This window comes from Bos indicus x Bos taurus, chromosome X, assembly GCF_003369695.1.
Source record: "Bos indicus x Bos taurus breed Angus x Brahman F1 hybrid chromosome X, Bos_hybrid_MaternalHap_v2.0, whole genome shotgun sequence".
NCBI classification, from domain to species: domain Eukaryota; kingdom Metazoa; phylum Chordata; class Mammalia; order Artiodactyla; family Bovidae; genus Bos; species Bos indicus x Bos taurus.
Window position 1 is genome coordinate 127,102,108 of NC_040105.1, and position 22,570 is coordinate 127,124,677.

The 22,570-nt window shown below is 43.7% G+C and overlaps 1 protein-coding gene across 1 annotated transcript; it reads left to right on the plus strand.

The window, feature by feature from the left end:
- The first annotated feature begins 12,303 nt into the window (after window positions 1–12,303).
- RTL8C (retrotransposon Gag like 8C) lies at window positions 12,304–13,722 on the plus strand. Its single transcript, XM_027534211.1, has one exon. The coding sequence runs from the start codon at window positions 12,565–12,567 to the stop codon at window positions 12,904–12,906; it is 342 nt and encodes a 113-aa protein (XP_027390012.1). The 5' UTR covers window positions 12,304–12,564; the 3' UTR covers window positions 12,907–13,722.
- The last annotated feature ends 8,848 nt before the right edge of the window (window positions 13,723–22,570 follow it).

Genomic DNA, 22,570 nt, shown 5'->3' on the forward strand with positions numbered 1-22,570 from the left:
CTCTTTCCCCAAAGTCTCTTAACTGTTCTTCCTGACATTGCCTTGAACAAAAATTTGATCCAGATCCATTTCCCAAGGAAGGGGCATGGAACTGACCGGTTTGGAGGAGTCAACATCTGAAACTTAATGATCACCAGCAGGGTCTCCATTACCAGGACCACCACAGGGCTATCTTTTTTGCTGGATAATACAAGACACCATATCAGCCACAGAATGGCAGAGGACATACCTTCTGAGCAAGTCATGGACCCCACTTATTGGACCATGGAGGGAGAGGTGTCATATTCATGGAGACTCAATTTCTTTCTGAACATCATCTGATATTTATTGAAAATAAGGAAAAAAAAGTTTGTCCCGGTAGTGTAGAAGAGCTAGGCAGAATGCAGCGGCTACTGTGCTGAACAAAAGGCACACATCAGAGAGACAGCTGCACATTCAGAAGAGAACTGGATTCTGGGTGAAACCAACAGGTCCACAGGAGACAATGAGTGACTCGATTTGACTGCCAGGCAGCCCTGGGACCTGGCGGTCACACCCAGCAGGAACAGAAGATGTCTCTGGGATAGGAAAGACCTGGGTCTCATCACAGATGAAAGGCTGGCCGGCCCCTCCAGGACGGTGGTGAGCTGTTGGAATCCTTGTTTGTCCAGAGGCTGTGGCCACCTCAGACACCTCCCGGGTGAGTCCAGATAGCCAAAGACTACAGGCTGCAGGTGGGATGCGGTGCATGGTGATGGCCACAACAGCACAGGTCTCTGGCCACCCAGAGGCGGGCCTGGGAGTCTGGCAGGGGGCGGGTGGTTGGCAGCGGCCGGGTGTGGGTGATCTGCCCAGTGGATAACAGGAGCCCGGCTTGCAGTTGGAGAGCAGGACCGAGTCCAAGTGTGCAGGGGAGAGGCCGGGCTGACCCGAGAGGACGGCTGCAGCAGCTAGAACCTGGAGCGCTATTCCTGGAACAAAAGCCAGCACTACGCGGGAGGGGACATGAGCACGGGGGAAATCGCGGCCACCCGAAGGTGAGGGGGGACACGGCGGGAGGACGCCTGTGGCGATCTGGGAGGCGGCGACTGGCGCGGCGGACCCTCCCCCGAGCACCCGCCCCCAGACCCGAGGCGCTCCCGGCCTAGAAGTCCTCGTCTTCCACCCATCCGAACACCCGCTTTATCTCGGCCAGAAAACCCAGTAATCGTTGAGGAGGGGGCTCTGCTTCCTGATATAGGGGATCACTCACTGCAGGGCTGGCCCGGTCATGCAGGTGATGAGGAACGTCACCTTCAGGGCACAGTTGGTGAACAGGTTCTCGTCCACTAGCATGTAGGCGCCCGTCTGCACGATAAACTCCGGGAGCCGGTCGGTGTCGCAGTCAGACGTCTCGGGGAAGGGATCGGGTTCCTCCACCGACGCGTCTGGGGCCGAATAGGCAGGGCCAGGAGGCCCTTGATCAGCTGCACTCAGCTGTCCATTGAGCCTCGCTCGCTTTGCTGGGCTCTGCAAGGTGCACGATGGTCCTCGAGGAGGCGTGGCAGGAAGTGCGTGCATTCTGAGGCTTCCCAGGCCTGGGGTGGGCTGGGCCATGGGCGGTCTCCAGCGCTCGGGAAGCTCCGCCCACGTGGACTGGCGGTCAATAATGCGCAGGCGCAACAGGAAGCCTATCTCCACAGGGGTGGGGCTCCGTGCAGGAGGAGGGGGCGGAGCTAATGGACTCTCGGGGCAATGGAGGGGGCGGGGCAGTGGAGGGGGCGGGGTGGGAGGGGCAGTGGAGGGGACGGGGTGGGAGGGGCAGTGGAGGGGGCGGGGTGGGAGGGGCAGTGGAGGGGGCGGGGTGGGAGGGGCAGGGCCGAGTGGGTGGGGCAGGACCAAGGATTCTCTAGGTGGGCTCCAGAGAGGGACAGGGGCATGGGTCAGAGCCAAAGACACTGAATGTTTTTTCTGTTTAATATCAAATTATTTCTATTATCATATATTATTTTTCATTGAAGTGTAATATTATATAAGTTACTGGTTTATAATAGAGTGATTCCCAATTTTTAATCATTGTACTCCATTTATCATTAGTATAAAATACTGGCTATATTCACTGTGTTGTACAATATATTCTTGTAGCTTATTATTATTTCTGTCATGTCCTATGGCATGCAGGATCTTAGTTCCATAACCGGTCATCAAATCCAGGCCCCCTGTGTTGGAAGGGCAGTCTTAACCACTGGACTGCTACAGAAGTGGCTCTTGAAGCTTATTTTATACCTGATAACTTGTGCCTCTTGATTACCTATCCCATACTGACCCTCTTCAATCTCCTTCCTATTGGTAGCTACTATATCTGTGCTACTATATCTGTGAGCCCACTTCCTTTCTGTTAGATTCACCAGTTTGTAGTAGTATCTAGATTTCCACAGCAGTAAAGAATCTGCCTGCCAATGCAGGAGACACAAATTTGATCCCTGGGTCTGGAAGATTGCCCGGAGAAGGAAATGGCAACCCACTCCAGTGTTCTTGCCTAGAGAATCCTGTGGACGGAGGAGCCTGATGAGCTGCCGTCCATAGGGTCGCACAGACTTGGACACGACTGAAGCTACTTATCATGCATGCATGCATTGGAGAAGGAAATGGCAACCCACTCTAGTATTTTTGCCTGGATAATCCGAGGGACAGAGGAGCCCGGTGGGCTGCCATCTATGGGGTCGCACAGAGTCCGACACAACTGAAGTGACTTAGCAGCAGCAGCAGCAGCAGCAAATCCCATGGACAGAGGAGCCTGGCAGGCTACAGTCTATGGGGTCACAATAAGAGTCAGAGAAGACTTAGTGACTAAACAACAGCAGCAGCAACATAAGCGACATCATGTAGTATCTGTCTTTCTCTGTCTGACTTATTTCACTTAGTGTAATATCCTTCAGGTCCATCCATGTTGCTGCAAATGGCAAAAACTCATTTTTTATGACTGTGAAGAAGGCTGAGTGCCAAAGAATTGATGCTTTTGAACTGTGGTGTTGGAGAAGACTCATGAGAGTCCCTTGGACTGCAAGGAGATCCAACCAGTCCATTCTGAAGGAGATCAGCCCTGGGATTTCTTTGGAAGGAATGATGCTAAAGATGAAACTCCAGTACTTTGGCCACCTCATGTGAAGAATAGACTCATTGGAAAAGACTCTGATGCTGGGAGGGATTGGGGGCAGGAGGAGAAGGGGACGACAGAGGATGAGATGGCTGGATGGCATCACTGACTCGATGGACATGAGTCTGAGTGAACTCCAGGAGTTGGTGATGGACAGGGAGGCCTGGCGTGCTGCGGTTCATGGGGTCGCAAAGGGTTGGACACGACTGAGTGACTGATCTGATCTGATCTGATGGCTCAGTATTCCATAGTATATGTATACCACATCTTCTAAATCCATTGATCTATTGATGAACACTTAAGTTGTTTTCATATCTTGGCAGTTGTAAAAAAACGTTGCTATGAACATTGGGATACATAAATCTTTTCGAATTAGTGGTTTTGTTATTTTGGGGGTATGTACCCAGGAGTGGAATTGCTGGGTTATATGGCAGTTCTATTTTTAGTTTTTTTAGAAACCTCCATACTGCTTTCCACAGTGGCTGCACCAATTTATATTTCCATCAGCAGTAGAGGGTTCCCTTTTCTTCACATCCTCACTAACGTGTATTTGTGTTCTTTTGATGATATTCATTCTGACAAGTGTGAGATGATGGCTAATTGTGGTTTTGATTTCCATTTTCCTGATGATTAGTGACAAAAAGTATAGACTCGTATGATTCCTTTTTTATATTAATGTCAAGGATAGTCAAAACTAAATGTTTATAGAATACAGAATATTGGTTATCTCAAGACAATCATCCACTTCAGCATTCTTGCCATGAGAACCCCATGAACAGTATGAAAAGGCAAAAAGATAGGACACTGAAAGATGAACTCCCCAGGTCGGTAGGTGCCTAGTATGCTACTGGAGAAGAGCAAAGAAATAGTTCCAGAAGGAATGAAGAGGCTGAGCAAAAGTGGAAACAACACCCAGTTGTGGACATGTCTGGTGGTGACAGTAAAGTCCGCTACTGTAAAGAACAATATTGCATAGGAACCTGGAATGCTAGGTCCATGAATTAAGGTAAATTGGAAGTAGTCAAACCAGAGATGGCAAGAGTGAACATCAACATTTTAGAAATCAGTGAACTAAAATGGACCAAAATGGGTGAATTTAATTCAGATAACCATTATATCTACTATGGCAGAAAAGAAACCCTTAGAAGAAATGGAGTAGCCCTCACAGTCCAAAATGCAATACTTGGGTACAATCTCAAAAATGACAGAATGATCTCTGTTTGTTTCCAAGGTAAACCATTCAATTTCACAGTAATCCAAGTCAATGCCCCAACCACTAATGCCAAAGAATCTAAAGTTGAACGGTTCTATGAAGACCCACAAGACCCTCTAGAACTAAACCCCAAAAAAGATGTCTTTTTCATCATAGGGGATTGGGATGCAAATGTAGAAGTCAAGAAACATCTGGAGAAACAGGTAAGTCTGGCCTTGGAGTACAAAGTGAAGCAGGTCAAAGGCTAACAGAGTTTTGCCATGAGAATGCACTTGTCATAGCAAACACCCTCTTCCAACAACACAAGAGACAACTCCACACATGGACATCACCATATGGTCAATACCAAAATCAAATTGATTATGTTCTTTGTAGCCGAAGATGGAGAAGCTCTGTACAGTCAGCAAAAGCAAGACCTGGAGATGACTGTGGCTCAGATCATGAACTCCTTATTGCAAAATTCAGACTTAAATTGAAGAAAGTAGGGAAAACCACTAAGCCATTCAGGTATGACCTAAATCAAATCCCTTACAATTATACAGTGGAAGTGACAAATGGATTCAAGGGATTAGATGGGATAGACAGAGTGCCTGAAGAACTATGGACCAAGGTTCATGACATTGTACAGAAAGCGGTGATCAAAACCATTCCCAAGAAAAAGAAATGCAAAAAGGCAAAATGGTTGTCTGAGGGTGGCTTACAAGTAGCTGAAAAAAGAAGAGAATTGAAAGGCAAAGGAGAAATGGAAAGATATACCCATCTGAATGCAGAGTTCCAAAGAACAGCAAGGAGAGATAAGAAAGCCTTCCTAAGTGATCAAAGCAAAGAAATAGAGGTAAACGATAGAATGTGAAAGACTAGAGATCTCTTCAAGAAAATTAGAGATACCAAGGGACCATTTCATGCAAAGATGGGAACAATAAAGGACAGAAACGGTATGGACCTAACAGAAGCAGAAGATATTAAGAGGTGGCAAGAATACACAGAACTATACAAAGAGAGTTTAATGACCCAGATAACCACCATGGCGTGATCACTCACCTACTGCCAGACATCCTGGAGTGCGAAGTCAAGTTGGCATTACGAAACATCACTATGAACAAAGCTAGTGGAGGTGATGGAATTCCAGTTGAGCTATTTCAAATCCTAAAAGATAATCGTGTGAAAGTGTTGCACTAAGTATGCCAGCAAATTTTGAAAACTCAGCAGTGGCCACAGGACTAGAAAAGGTCAATTTTCATTCTAATCCTAAAGAAGGCCAATGCCAAAGAATGTTCAAACTGTTGCACAATTGCACTCACTTCACACGCTAGCAAAGTAATGCTCAAAATTCTCCAAGCCAGGCTTCAACAGTACGTGAACCATGAACTTCCAGAAGTTCAAGCTGGATTTAAAAAAGGAAGAAGAACCAGAGGTCATATTGCCAACATCCATTGGATCATAGAAAAAAGCAAGAGAGTTCCAGAAAAACATTTGCTTCTTTGACAACGCTAAAGCTTTTGACTCTGTGGATCACAACAAACTGCGGGAAATTCTCAAAGAGATGGGAATACCAGACCACCTTAACTGCCTCATGAGAGACCTGTATGCAGGTCAAGAAGCAACAGGTAGAACCAGACACGGAACAATAGAATGGTTCCAAATTGGGAAAGGAGTATGACAAGGTTCTATATTGTCACCCTGCTTATTTAACTTCTATGCAGAGTACATCATGAGAAACGCTGGACTGGAAGAAACACAAGCTGGAATCAAGATTGCCTGGAGAAATATCAATAACCTCAGATGTGCAGATGACACCACCCTTATGGCAGAAAGTGAAGTGGAACTAAAGAGCCTCTTGATGAAGGTGAACGAGTAGAGTGAAAAAGTTGGCTTAAAGCTCAACATTCAGAAAACTAAGATCATGGCATCTGGTCCCATCACTTCATGGGAAATAGATGGGGAAACAGTGGAAACAGTGTCAGACTTTATTTTTCTGGGCTCCAAAATCACTGCAGATGTTGATTGCAGCCATGAAATTAAAAGACGCTTACTCCTTGGGAGGAAAGTTATGATCAACCTAGACAGCATATTAAAAAGCAGAGACATTACTTTGCCAACAAAGGTCCATCTGGTCAAAGCTATGTTTTTTCCAGGAGTCATGTATGGATGTGAGAGCTGGACTCACTGAAGAATTGATGCTTTTGAAGCATGGTGTTGAAGAAGACTCTTGAGAATCCCTTCGATTGCAAGGAGATCAAACAAGTCAATCCTAAAGGAAATCAATCCTGAATATTCACTGGAAGGACTGATGCTGAAGCTGAAGCTCCAGTACTTTGGTCACCTGATGCAAAGTGCTAACTCATTGGAAAAGACCCTGATGTTGGGAAAGATTGAAGGCAGGAGGAGAATGGGATGACGGAGGATGAGATGGTTGGATGACATCACCGACTCGATGGACATGAGTTTGAGCAAGCTCTGAGAGATATGAAGGACAAAGAAGCCTGGTTTGCTGCAGTCCATGGGGTCACAAAGGGTCAGATACAACTGACTGACTGAACAACAACAAGACAAGGGGAATTATATTCTGCAAAGTTGCATAAAGGAACCTTATGAAAGAGATAAAATGTTTTCCAAAGTGGCTGTACTCCTCTGTATTCCCATCAGCATTTTATGAGAAATTAATTTATTCTTCAAACTCAGTGACAGTATTGTCAGGTTTTTTTTTTTTTTTTTGGTTCTGATTTTGGTTTGTTTTTACTTTAAACATTCTAGTAAGTGTTAAATGGTAACTCATTGTGGGTTTAGTTTGCCATTCTTTTTTAAAATTTACCTTTAATTAGAGGATAATTGCTTTACACTGTTGTGTTGATTTCTGACATACAAAAACATGAATCAGCCATAAGTATGTATATGTCTACTCCCTCTTGAACCTTCCTCCCAACTCCCACCCTATCCAACCACTCTAGGTTGTCACAGAGCATCGGGTTGAGCTCCCTGTGTTATACAGCAACTTCCCACTAACTCTTCTACATATGGTAAAGTATGTTTCAATGCTACTCTCTTAATTTTTCCCTCTCTCCTTCCCCTCACTGTGTCCACAAGTCTATTCTCTATGTCTGTGTCTCTAGCAATTATTAATTCTTAAAGATTAACATCTTTTTTGTGTGCTTACTTACCATATGCAGAAAGTGAAGAAAAACTAAAGAGCCTCTTGATGAAAGTGAAAGAGGAGAGTGAAAAAGTTGGCTTAAAGTTCAGCATTCAGAAAACTAAAATCATGGCATCTGGTCCCATCACTTCATGGGAAATAGATGGGGAAACAGTGGAAACAGTGTCAGACTTTATTTTTCTGGGCTCCAAAATCACTGCAGATGGTGATTGCAGCCATGAAATTAAAAGATGCTTACTCCTTGGGAGGAAAGTTATGATCAACCTAGACAGCATATTAAAAAGCAGAGACATTACTTTGTCAACAAAGGTCCGGCTAGTCAAGGCTATGGTTTTTCCTGTGGTCATGTATGGATGTGAGAGTTGGACTGTGAAGAAAGCTGAGCGCCAAAGAATTGATGCTTTTGAACTGTGGTGTTGGAGAAGACTCTTGAGTGTCCCTTGGACTGCAGGGAGATCCAACAAGTCCATCCTAAAGGAGATCAGTCCTGGGTGTTCATTGGAAGGACTGATGCTAAAGCTGAAACTCCAATACTTTGTCCACCTGATGCAAAGAGCTGACTCATTGGAAAAGACCCTGATACTGGGAAAGATTGACGGCAGGAGGAGAAGGGGATGGCAGAGGATGAGATGGCTGGATGGCAATCACCAACTCGATAGACATGGGTTTGGGTGCACTTCGGGAGTTGGTGATGGACAGGGTGGCCTGGCGTGCTACGGTTCATGGGGTTGCAAAGAGTTGGACATGACTGAGTGACTGAACTGAACTTACCATATATATACATATATATGTTTGTGTGTGTTTGTGTGTATCTTCTTTTGTGAAGTGTCTGTTCAAATATTTTGCTCATTTTTAGTTGGATTGTTTACTTTTTTACTGGTGAGTTGTGTTGTGGTAGTCCAAGCACAAGTCCAAGACTTTCCAGACTCAGTATTTCAGAAGCGAGTGACTTTATTAAGATCAAGGAGCAGAGATAATGAAGGCACTGCAAATGGAGCAGGGAAGGGAGAGCCAGCTGGATGCTGTTAGAGCAGCGGGCTGGCTCAAGGGAGAGCCAATGCTCTTTGTGGGTTAGTAGCCAATTTGTATAGCCTCAAGATAAAGAAAGTTCCTGCTGGAAAGGTGGCATTAGGTAATTTGCTCTGGCACTGTACGATGAGTACCAGGTGGGCATTTATGCCTAACTCGGGGTCACAAAGCTTGCTGGTGAAGATCAAGGGGTCTTTTGACAACAGTTATAAAGGGCTCAGTCAGTTCTGGAGGTGACCTTTGTTATGTGTTCCACTTCTGTGACTTGGTGCAAGGCCTCGCATCTGTGGCCTCACATCTGTGGCCTTGGGGCAGGACTCCACAAGCTGTATTCAAGTCTTATAAAGGTATATGATTTACACACACTGCCCCTACTCTTGCCCCCAGCCTGTCCTTATTCTTTTCATTCTCTTAACAGAGTTTTTTGAAGAACACAAAATTTATCTTAAGAAGTCCTCTTTACCCAATTTTCCTTTTATGGATTATATTTTTCATGTCATAGGTAAGATGTCTTTGCGTAATCTAAAGTTGTTCAGGTTTTTTCCTTTCTTCTTCAAGTAGTTTTATAATTTTAGGTTGTGCCATTAGATCTATGAACCATTTTCAGTTAATTTTTGTGTATGGTATGAGGTATTGATAGGGCCTCCCTGATAACTCAGGGGTAAAGAATCCTTCTGCAATACAGGAGGCATGGGTTCAATTCCTGAGTCGTTGAAGATCCCCTGCTGGAGAAAAGGGCAACCCACTCCAGTATTTGTGCCTGAAAAATTCCATGGACAGAGAAGCCTGACAGGCTACAGTTCAAATGGTTGCAAAGAGTCGGACACAACTGAGTGACTGAGTACAAGTACAATGAGGTATTGACAGAAATTTATTTTTTGTATATGGGTATCTAATTGGTCATGTATCATTGCTGAAAGTACTGTCCTTTCTCCACAGATCTGCACTGACACCTCCATATATGTGTGGGTCTATTTGTGGATTCTATATTCTGTTCCATTTACCTATTTGTCTATCTTGATGACAATATACACTGTCTTAATTACTGTAGCTTTATCATAAATCTTGATGTCAAATAGTATTGTTGCAGGAAGGGAGAGCCACTCAAGAGCCCAAGAGTGGACTCTAGTCTAACACTTGGAAATGAATTGTCTGAGGAGACACACATGCTAACAAAGCAAGAGACTTTATTGGGAAGGGGCAACCAGGAGGAGGGCAGCAGGGTAAGGGAGCAGGAGAACTGCTCTGCCATGTGGCTTGAAGTCTTGCGTTTCATTGTAATGGGGTTTGTTTCTGGGTTTTCTCTGGCTGGTCGCTCTGATTTGAGTCCTTCTTGGTGACTGTACAATGCTCAGCCAAGACGAATTCCAGAGAGAAAGATTCTTTTGACATTTTCCAAATTCTTTTGGTTGGTGGTAGCTTACTAGTTCTGCATTTCTTAACAGGACTTCCTGTTGTAAGATACCATGTTGTAAGGTAACTATAATGTTGTAAGATAACTCTCCAAAGTCATTACTATGGTGCCTGGCTAGGGTGGGTGGTTTCAGTCTGTGGTCCCCCTAACATTCTTAGTCTTCCAAGTTAGTTCTGTTTTATACTAGTTTTAGTCATTGTGTGTCCTTTGCATTTCCATATGAGTTTTAGCATCAGTTGGGTTAGACGGTAAAGAACCTACCTGCACTGTGGTAGAGCCGGGTTCAATCCTTGGGTTGGGAAGATTCCCCTGGAGAAGGGAATGGCTACCTACTCCAGTATTCTTGCCTGGAGAATTCCGTGGACAGAGGAGCCTGGTGGGCTACAGTCCATGGGGTAGCAAAAAAGTCAGAGACTACTTAGCGACTAACACTTTCACACTTCACTTTAGAATCACTTACTTTTACATATTTACATTGAAAAATTTCCTGATACTTTGAATCTATAAATCAATTTGGAAGATAATTGATATCTTAAAAAATTGTTTTCCAACCCATGAATAGATATCTCTCCATTACTCAGATGTATTGTCATTTATCTCAGGAAGGTCATATTTAACTCTAAGTGTTTCACATTTTTATGGTGTTTAAAACTTCTTTAGTTTCTGGAACCTCCTTGGCAGTCCAATGGTTAAGACTCTATGCTCCCACTGCAAGGGGCATGGGTTCGGTCCCTTGTTGGGGAACTAAGATCTCGCATGCCAAGTGGTATGGCTTAAAAGCAACAAAAACATTTTTAGTTTCAAAGTTCTCTTGTTTGTTACTAGAAACACAATTGATTTTTGTGTATTCACCTTGTGTGCTGCAAACATGCCTAGTTCACTCATTAGTTCTAGTTTTCTGTTGTTGTTGATCCTAGATCCTAGGCAGTCTGTTTTCTATATACATGATCATGTCCTCTTTGAACAAGGAGTTTGCCTTCTCTCTTTCTGTCGATCTAGATGCCTTTTGATTCTTTGTCTTCTCTCTTTCTTCCTTCATTTCTTTTTTCCTTCCTACCTTTCTTTCCTTCCATTATTTCACTGGTTGGAGTCTCCAGTACAATATTTAATTGAAATGGTGAGAGTAAGCATGCTTCTTGGAGAAGGCAATGGCAACCCACTCCAGTACCCTTGCCTGGAAAATCCCATGGACAGAGGGGCCTGGTGGGCTGCAGTCCATGGGGTCGCTAAGAGTCGGACACGACTGAGTGACTTCACTTTACTTTTCACTTTCATGCATTGGAGGAGGAAATGGCAACCCACTCCAGTATTCTTGCCTGGAGAATCCCAGGGATGGGGGAGCCTGGTGGGCTGCCGTCTGTGGGGTCGCACAGAGTCGGACACGACTGAAGTGACTTAGCAGCAGCAGGCATGCTTCCATTCTTGAATAACGTTGGAAAGCATTCTGGCCTTCACATTTTACAGTATATTAGCTGTAGGTTTTTGTAGATGCCCTTTATTAAATAGAAGATTTTCCTTCTATTCCTAGTTTGATGAGAGGGTTTTTTTTTTTTCCTTTTAGGATCATATGACATAGGAATCTTCCTTGTAGGCATTTTCCCTAGAGAAATGAAAATACATGCTCACAAAAAATCTGAATGTTTATAGCTGATTTATTTATAATTGCTAAAAGCTTTAAACATGCCAAATGCCCTTCAACTGATGAATGAATCACCAAACTGTGGAACATACACCCATACTGCGACAGACTTTAGAGTCGGTCCCAACCTCCTGATGATCCTTTTGAGTGTGGGCGGGAATTGTGATTTGCTTCTAACCCATAGAATGACAAATGTTACCCCTATGAATAGGTTACATTATACTCAACTCCATCTTCCAAGCTGACTCCTTTTCCATCTCCTGCTGGCCATAAAAAGCAAATTGCAGTGTTGGAAATTGTCTCTAGAGTGGGCAACTGACAGAGAATTTCCAGCAAGCTATGTAACAAATCAAGAGATTTCTTAACATTTAAGACTCCTTTACATTCCCTGGTCATGGTGCACTATTCTTTGAATATGCTGCTCTTGATTATGTTGACTAATATTTGGGAGATTCCACTATGGTGCAAGGCAAAGAAATCTACAACCAGCGGTGCAAGACTTCTCTGAGAGTTCCATGAATAAGCAGGAAAACATGTTCACAGAATTGCATTCAAGTGGCTACAGAAGGTCGAGGCAGACGATACACTAGGGCGGAGACAGAGGGATGGAAGCAGTGAAGTGGAGGACAACTCAGCGCCCTAGACAGTGACTCTATCCTCCCTCACGACAGAGCCAGGCGTCCAAGGCTCCTCCCCTGGTCCCCGCCCCTTGCGCACTACCCGCCTCCTTTGTTCCAGCTACCTCTCTTCTAGAGGGCGTTGGCCCGCTCCCTTCTCCTGCAGAGCACCCCTTCTGGGTCCTCTTTGGCCCTTGTTAGGCTCCGTGTCGCACCTGCGCACTAGTGACAGCCAGGCCACCTGGGCGGAGCTAAACTGCAGCCGGAACCGCCATGACTCCGCCCACGCGGGGACCGGTCAGCCCGCTTAAACACGCACTTCCCGCCACACCTCCTCACCAATCCCCGCTGAACCTCATCTAGCCCAGCAAAGAGAGCGAGGCTCGATGGACGGCCGAGTGCAGCTGATCAAGGCCCTCCTGGCCCTGCCCATTCGGCCTCAGACACGTCGGTGGAGGAACCCGATCCCCTTCCCCGAGACGTTTGACGGCGACACCGACCGGCTCCCGGAGTTTATCGTGCAGACGGGCGCCTACATGCTAGTGGACGAGAACCTGTTCACCAACGATGCCCTGAAGGTGACGTTCCTCATCACCCGCATGACCGGGCCAGCCCTGCAGTGGGTGATCCCCTACATCAGGAAGCAGAGCCCCCTCCTCAACGATTACCGGGGCTTCCTGGCCGAGATGAAGCGGGTGTTTGGATGGGTGGAAGACGAGGACTTCTAGGCCGGGAGCGCCTCGGGTCTGGGGGCGGGTGCTCGGGGGAGGGTCCGCCGCGCCAGTCGCCGCCTCCCAGATCGCCACAGGCGTCCTCCCGCCGTGTCCCCCCTCACCTTCGGGTGGCCGCGATCTCCCCCGTGCTCGTGTCCCCTCCCGCGTAGTGCTTGCCTTTGTTCCAGGAATAGCGCTCCAGATTCCAGCTGCTGCCGCCGCCCTCGGGCCACTCAGGCCTCTCCCCTGTACACTTGGACTCGGTCCTGCTCTCCAACTGCAAGCCGGGCTCCTGTTACCCACTGGGCAGACCACCCACACCCGGCCGCTGCCAACCACCCGCCCCCTGCCAGACTCCCAGGCCCGCCTCCGGGTGGCCAGAGACCTATCCTGCGGCAGCCATCACCGTGCACCGCATTCCACCCACAGCCTGCAGCCTTCGGGGATCTGGACTCACCCGGGAGGTGTCTGAGCTGGCCACAGCCTCTGGACAAACAAGGATTCCAACAGCTCTCCACCGTCCTGGAGGGGCCGGCCATCCTTTCACCTGCGATGGGACCCAGGTCTTCCCTACCCTAGAGACATCTTCTGTTCCTGCTGACACTAGGTCCCAGGGCTGCCTGGCAGCCAAATCGAGTCACTCATTGTCTCCTGTGGACCTGTTGGTTTCACCCAGAATCCAGTTCTCTTCTGAATGTGCAGCTGTCTCTCTGATGTGTGCCTTTTGTTCAGCACAGTAACCCCTGCACTCTGCCCAGCTCTTCTACACTACCGGGACAAACTTTTTTTCCCCTTATTTTCAATAAATGTCAGACGATGTTCAGAAAGAAACTGAGTGTCCATGAATATGACACCTCTCCCTCCATGGTCCAATAAGTGGGGTCCATGACTTGCTCAGAAGGTATGTCCTCTGCCATTCTGTGGCTGATGTGGTGTCTTGAATTATCCAGCAAAAAAAGATAGCCCTGTGGTGGTCCTGGTGATGGTACCCTACTGGTGATCACCCAGTCTCAGATGCTAACTCTTCCAAACCCATCAGTTCCATGCCCCTTCCTTGGGAAATGGATCTGGATCAGATTTTGGCCAAGGTGATGCCAGGAAGAAATCAGCTAGGAGACTTTGGGGAAATACTTTCTCTTTTCCAAAAAGCTGCTTTTGAAAGCATAATAGCTAATTTTTACAATGATGAATCCCACACATTTGTTGGTGAACACCTGTCAAAGTTTTATTCAGTCTATTACTCAGGAAATTAGAATAACAGATGGTTCAGAAAAAGCATTTACGTTTATGGAGCCTTGATAAGTGGAAGAGAAGGGAGTGCAGAACTGCTGTTGTTAATCTAGGTAGAAATCTGGTTGAGAGCCTGCAGGAAAATAAAATTATAACTTTCTGCAATGGGCAGAAAAGCAAAAATGATACTCCTTACTATTTGTCTTCATGCTAACCTGTTAAATCACCAGTGCTGCTGCTTCATCTTGTACATTCCAAAATCTCTATGTAGCATACAGATACAAGAGAGTGCTAACAACATGGATTAATGTTTTTACAGAAACATACTGAAATTTGAAATATTATATTACATTGGTGCATTCTGCCTTCTAATCTTTTATCAGATTGTATGTCTTAGTTGGTTAACATATGATATACTTATAATGCCTAATATTAGTATAATGCTTTCACAATTCATTTGCTATCCCTTTTCAATCTTCTCTGCAAATTTTGATTAATTGATTGGTTCACTAATTGACAGGCACTTATTATTTATCAGGTACTTCCTATGCCCCAGGCATTGTACTATGAACTATGGATACACCATTACAAAATTATGGCCTAAGTCTTCAAGGAATTTAGAGTGCATATAGCTGTAGTGGAAAAAATGTCTATATGAAATCTCAGCTTTGGATTTAATTAAGAAGTTCTTGAATCCATGCTTGGTCACTCCACCTGTATGACATTAGGCAAATTTCTTAACCTTCCTAAGCCATATTTCCTCTTATGTAAGTGGGTAAAATAATACATATGTATTGGGTTCCTTTTGAGAATTCAGTTAAATAACAAATATAAAGTCTGAGAACTCAGTGTGTAGGACTTGCTGTAACTATAATAACAGTAGGAGTTTAAATAATTTTTAGGTTATGATAATGACTTGGGGCTTTATATAACACAGTGGGAACATAAGATAAAGAATACTTATATCTGCCCTAGATGAGTCAGGGACCATCTTAATAGAGGAAGTAGTAAATGTGTTGAGATGTGATGCCAATTAAAGAGGGTCACCTCAATCTGAAGTTCAGAAGAATGAGAGAATGTGGTTAGTATATAAAAGTCAGGAAGAGGTCATGGTAGGAGTTGAGATAGCAAAAGTACAAAGCTACATCGTGAAAAATCTCTTATGTAATTTTAAGGCATATATCAATTATTCTGTATTCACTGGGGAACAATGGAAATATACTGAATAGGGGACTGATATGATTAGATTTGTCTTTTAATGTTCACTCTAGGGCTTCCCTGGTGGCTCAAACGGTAAAGAATCTGCCTGCAATACAAGAGACCCTGGTTTGATCCCTGGGTCGGAAGATCCCCTGGAGAAGGAAAAGGCAACCCACTCCAGTATTCTTGCCTGGAAAATTCTGTGGCCAGAGAAACCTGGTGGGCTACAGTCCATGGGGTCCCAAAGAGTCAGACACAACTGAGCCTTTCAACCCCTTTCACCTTTTTACCTTCACCTGGGGCTGATATTGAAGATAGATTCTGGGAAGATGGAATGTAGGTCAAGTCCAGTAACGAATATTTTGCAGGTGATAATTTTTCAGGGCTTAGAGACAAAGAGGATGGGGAAATAAAAGTGCCATTCAGATCATTAGAACTTGATGATTGGTTGGGATGTGGAAGTTGGGGAGACCTAAGGATCTGGGATGGGAGCAAGTTTCTGGCTTAGGAATTGAACCATTCTTGGATGTGACATAGGCTAGCCTCTCTCTAGCTTTTCAACTCCTTTGCCTGGAACATTTTTCATTTCCTCTTTGCTGTTTCATAACTTTCACCAGACCAGTTCCTACTCACAGGATCTGTTCATGTCTCTCAGAAGTTCTTCCTGAGCTATCAAGTCTATTTTGGTAGCGTCTCTAGTAAGCAGGAGAAGGCAATGGCACCCCACTCCAGTACTGTTGCCTGGAAAATCCCATGGATGGAGCAGCCTGGTAGGCTGCAGTCCATGGGGTCGCTAAGAGTCGGACACGACTGAAGCGACACAGCAGCAGCAGCAGCAGCAGCTAGTAAGCATCTCATAATTCCTCCACCTTTTGTACGGCACTATGTTGAAATAGAATGACACATTAAATTGTGGATATTCAACTCAATATTTTTTTACAGATTTAAAAATCAACTGTAGATTGAGTTACAGTTTACATGCAATAACATCACCCATGTTAAGTGTACACTTCAATACAATTTGAAATGCATTTTGAAATAATATATAATACATACAAGATTCCCCCTTTGTCTTCAGTTTCTCTTTCTGTGATTTCAGTTACTTGCAGCCAACTGTGGTTTGAAAATAGTAAATGGAAAATTCCAGAAATAAACAATTCATAAGCTTTAAATTGAGTGCCATTCTGAATAATGTGATCAAATCTCTCATCATCACGGCCCACCTCACCCTCTTCAGACCGCCTGGGATCCCCAGGCATGACATCATCTGCTCCTGCCATCCAGCACTCCACATCATCATGGCTTGATGATCCAGGATCACTTGAAGCAGATAATCCCCCTGACATATCAGGTCAATGGTAGCCTAACATTGTGTCACAGTGCCTATGTCATTCACTTCATTTCATCTCATCTGTAAGCATTTTATCATCTCACATCATCACAAAAGAAGGGTGAGTAAAGCACAATAAGATTTTAAGAAAGAGGGAAACCACATTCACATAACATGTATTCCTGTATATTGTTATACTTGCTCTATTTTATTAATAGCTATTGTTGTTAATCTCTTACTGTGCCAAACACAAATTAAACTGTATCATAGGCATGTATGTATAGGGAAAAAACATAGTATGTAGAGGGTTCAGTACCAACTGTGGCTTCAAACATTCACTGGGGGTATTGGAACATATCCCCTGGGGATGTGTGTATATGTGTATAAGTGTATGTGTGTTTTAATTGCCTCCTATGCATCCTGCTGGCGAGGGAGGGATTCCTTCTCTAGGGTTATGGGGATGGCTGAGCACATGACACTTGACACTGGGCAAACAAGATCAACAATAGTTTATTGGTTACATATACTCATAACTCAGGGGAGGAAGACACTGCACACCACATGAGGGGTTGCGTTAGGGAACTGAGGGAGCAAGCAGGGGCTTTGGGGGCAGGCTTTGTAGTATCAAGAGGATACGGTGCCCCTGTTTCCCAGGGGAGGATATGATTGGCTTGTTTGGATAATTCCTCATGCTGGTGGGAAATTGAAACCCTCTACTCAGGGATAAGCAAGAATTGTGCCTGGTCTCCGTGATCAGAGAAGTTGCTTGTTTGGAGAATCTTCTACATGGAAGCAGATTGGAGAGGGGAACTTGTGGTTAGGACATTTGAGGTCCTCCTGGTTTCCCCAGATGTTGAGGGAGCACACAATATTGGGCCTTAACTTTAGGCCTTATACCACCATATGTAAAGATGTATGTACATATGTATATGTGTGTGAATACCACTGTAATCCAGATATAGAACTTCTGTCACTCCAAAATGTTTGTGCTACTTTGCAGCCAGTCACACCCATAGTCCAAGCAATCTAGCACTATAGATTAATTTTTCCTATTCCAGGACTTCACACAAATGGAATATGCCTGGCTTCTTTCACCTTAGCACAATGCTTTAATGTTCATCCATGTTATAGCATGCATCAGTAGTTCATTGCATATTACTGCTAGATAGTAGTCCAATGTATGTATATACCATATTTGTTTTATTTATTAACCTTTTTGATGAAAATGTGGGTGCAAGTCTTTATTTGAGCATATGTTTTTATTTCTAGGGCAAACTTCTAAGATACATGATTGATGTATATTTAACTTTAAGAAACGGCCAAATTGTTTTCCAAAATGGTTTTTCCACACTCCTACCAGCAATATATGAAAGTTTCAGTTCCTCCACATCCTCACCAATACTTGATATTGTCATTATTTTAATGTATTTTTAATTTTAGACATTCTAGTGCATGTGAATCTTATGTCATTATATTTTTAATCTTCATTTCCCTGATGAATAGTAATATTATGCCTATTCCTCATGCCTTTATTACCCATTTATATATCTTCTTTGATGAAGGGTCTGTTCACATCCCTTAGCCATTTTTTGATTGTCATTTTTCTTCTTATTACTGAGTATAATGGTTCTTTACATATTCTAGGTAACAGTCCTTTGTCAGATATATGTATTCCAAATGTTTTTTTCTAGATCTGTATCTTGCTTTTCAATTTTCTGAAAGTTAAATTTTCAAATATGATGTTTTTCATAGCTTATATAAAGTCCAGTTTATAATTTTTGCCTTTTGTGATTTGAAGCCCTCCAGAAAGCAGATGCTGAGATAGAATTAGACATTCTTTATTGGGGGAAACACCTGTGGAAGATAAAGAAGAGAAGAAGGGACAGGTGGGAAGAGCCTTCAGTCCATGATGCTAGGCTGTACAAGGAGAGAGAGAAGAAAGGAAGAGCCTTACTCTGAAAAAAAAAAAAAAACATCATTCAGGCGAATATTGTCTGTTATTGGAGTCCTGTGTCAGACAGGAACAGTCCAACTCTAGTACCTGTCCTCTCCTGAGTCATTAGCTGGTATCGGCCTTAAGAGAGCATGACCTCAGTGTGAAGACTACTTTGGGTCTAAAAGTACAGCAGCTGGAAGGCAGCTACTCATTCTTACTGTCATAGAAGGTTGTCTAGAAAGGAGATCTGAGTGGTAATCTTCTATGGGTACTTCAGTGTGCGTCTTGTGCAGCACGGATCTACTTCTCTGTGCAGGTTAAGGGAGCATCTTCATGATTCCTATGGCCTCTCTTCCCGAGAGGAAACTTAGAAGATGTGTGCTTAGTTGCCCAGTCATGTCCAGCTCTTTGCCACCCCATGGACTGTAGCCCACTAGGCTTCTCTGTCCATGGGATTCTCCAGGCAAGAACACTGGAGTGGGTTGCCATGCCCTTCTCCATTAGAAGATGTAGGTTAGTGTAATGAGCTACAGCCTCTGTTGCTGTAATTGATCTCCAGGCCACAATTGTGACTCGCTCTCTTCCTCCTCCACTATCCAGCCTAAAATTCCATCATTTTCAGATTTCATCTTGAAGGTCTTGATGGCTTACCTGGTTATGAGGGCTTGAGTCCTTGGCAGCCATATCCTTATAGGTTGGGGTTGCTACAAATGTGCAGCAATTCACAGTTGAAATTGAGCAAGGGAATACCAGGAAGTACTAAGCGAATTACCTGGGTTCAAGCCAACTTGAGTTTGTTTCCTTATTAAGGCTGAAGAATATTCCATTGTATGTATGTACTACGGTTTGTTTATCCATTCACTTATCGATGGACATTTAGGTTGTTTCCTTATCTTGGCTATTGTGAATAATACTGCAATCAACATGGAGGTGTAGGTCTCTCTTCAAGATCTTGATTTCAATTCCTTTGGGTAAATACCCAGAAGTGGAATTGCTGGATCATATGGTAGTTCTGTTTTCACTTTTTTTTGGGGGGGGTACCAACATACTAGGGCTTCCCTAGTGGCTCAGACGGTAAACTGTCTGCAATGCAGGAGACCTGGGTTGGGAAGATCCCTTGGAGAAGGAAATAGCAATCCACTCCAGTGTTCTTGCCTGGAAAATCCCACGGACCGCAGAGCCTGGTAGGCTACCGTCCATGGGGTCGCAAAGAGTCGGACACGACTGAGCGACTTCACTTCACTTCACCTCCATACTATTTTCCATAGTGGCTGCACCATTTTATATCCCCACCAACAGCGTGCCAAGGTCCATCTTTTCTCTACATCTTTGCCAGCATTTAGTTGTTGTCTTTATGATAATAACCATCATAACAGGTGTAAGGTGACATTTCATTGTGGCTTTGATTTTCATTTCCCTGATTATGCAAGTTAGTTATGTTGAGCACTTTGCATAACTCTGTAAATACTAAAAGCCATTGGCTTGTACACTTCAAATGGCTGAATTTTATGGTATGCCAATTATATCTCAATATAGTTGTCCATTTTGTTATGATATAGGCTTTCATCTCTAATTCAAGGACATTTTTAAAATGGAAGAAAGTTAGTCTTGTGAAAATTTCAAAAAAAACCCCCCACTTCTGTAGATTTAATGAATTAGTTTGTAGAAATTTAGTAAGATGTGATAGTTTTCTAGACATTGACCAGGTTTATACATAAATTAACAATCATGTTAGTGCATTATTTTTCTCCACATCTATAAATGATTTTTTTTCTATGAGCTCTGTCATTCTACTGGTTTCCTGAATAATGCATTAAATAATTTTGACAGGTACTCATCAACAAGTTGTGTGAGAATTATGGTTTTAACAGTTTGAGAGTTATACTTGCAAACTATTTGTTAAACAAGTTTTCTCCACCAGGATTGCTCTGGAATCTAAGATCTCAAGACATGCACCACTCAAAGGCCACTTTGTCCCCTCTGTGTCTGTATTTCCTATATGAAATTTTTTGTATATGTGTCACAAAATTTGTGTAATATCTTAACTTTAAGAGTTCAAGTCAATATTGGCCCCAAGCCCTATCACAAAAAAAGTTTAATTGCATTTTCCCTCATGCATCTTATGTTTTATTTCCCCTTCTTTTCATCAGTCTTTATGTTTTTCTCTCCTTTGATATTCACCTCTGAGGTGGGGCTTAATGGTGGAGGACAGAGTAAATTGTTGAGAAGGAAGTTAGGGAAACAAACCATGAACGACAACTGTAATAGGTGAGATGGCAAAGTAATTGCTATGAAAAAGTTTGTATTCCTCCTCCCAAATCCATATGTTGTAGCTCTAATCCCCAAAGTGATGGTGTTTGAAGGTAGGGCATTTGGGAAGGTTATTAGGCTTAGATGAGCTCTAAGGTTGCATGAGATTGCAGTGCCCAGATGAGATTAGTATACTTATACTGAGAGGAAGAGATAGGACTTCTCTCTCTCTCCCTCTCTCTCCACCATGTATCTAAGAATACAGAGAAAAGGCAGCCACTTCCAAACCATGAAATGAGCCCTCAAAAGACACCTGATGTACCTGCACCTTGAGTTTGGATTTCCCAACCTCTAGAACTCTGAGAAAGAAATGTTTTATTGTTTAAGCCACCAAGTCTATGTGATTTTATTATAGCAGACTGAACTGAGACACTAATGAAAAATAACCTCCCTTCTCTACTTACAAATGCTGTTTCGTCTTCTGTCCCTTTATGGAATCTTTCAAATGCTTTCAAGATCATGATTAACTCTTGCAAAATATTGCCTCCCCCAAAACATTTGTATCACAAAAAAGGAACTGGGATGATACAACTGGTATAGACAAAGGAATAATGCCTAACAGAGCCATTCTGGCAGGAGGAAGACTGCAGGGGCATTTTTCTTGAGGGAGGCAAGGGGTTACCAACACTGTTCAAAGGATCGCCAGTTGTCCCAGGTCATTCTACCTACCTCGAGAGCCAGATGGACAGACTGTAGGGAACATGCTGGATCTATACCATAAACTGCTTCCAACCACTTCTCAAACCACTTCAGGATGTGAGAGTTGGACTGTGAAGAAGGCTGAGCGCCAAAGAATTGATGCTTTTGAGCTGTGGTGTTGGAGAAGACTCTTGAGAGTCCCTTGGACTGCAAGGAGATCAGCCCTGGGATTTCTTTGGAAGGAATGATGCTAAAACTGAAACTCCAGTACTTTGGCCACCTCATGCAAAGAGTTGACTCATTGGAAAAGACTCTGATGCTGGGAGGGACTGGGGGCAAGAGGAGAAGGGGACGACAGAGGATGAGATGGCTGAATGGCATAACTGACTTGATGGACGTGAGTCTCAAGTGAACTCTGGGAGTTGGTGATGGACAGAGAGTCCTGGCGTGCTGCGATTCATGGGGTCACAAAGAGTCGGACACGACTGAGCGACTGATCTGATCTGGTCTGATGTTTAAAACCAAACAGTGACTATGCTTAACACAATCAATCATCTTTCATACCCATCCAGGTCAGCTGACTGCCAGCAACTTGAATTGGAACCTCAAAATTAGCCAGCTGTCAATTATTTTAAGAACCCATGAATCATAAAACTTTATTTCATTAAGTGATTCAAATTTTGCTTCTGACTTTAAGACTTTGACCTAATACATGCCAAGTTGTAAGTTAATGGTGGTTTCAGTATTTGGAGGAAAAAAAAATCAAGACACATAATGCAAGTAACATACCTCCATCTCAATGTTGTCTTGTGAACTACAACACATGAATGGCAAAAGCTTACCTGTCCAAATGAAGAAAGAGATGGATAGAGGGAAAAAAGTGAAAAAAAACACTGGTGTGATTTATTTCTCTATCCTATGTTCTGGAAAAATCACCAAAATTTAGAAATGAGACAAAATGTTAGATTGTACAACCTTTGAACATCACACCAGAGATTTGTCTATTTTATCTCACCCCTGTATCATCTGACACA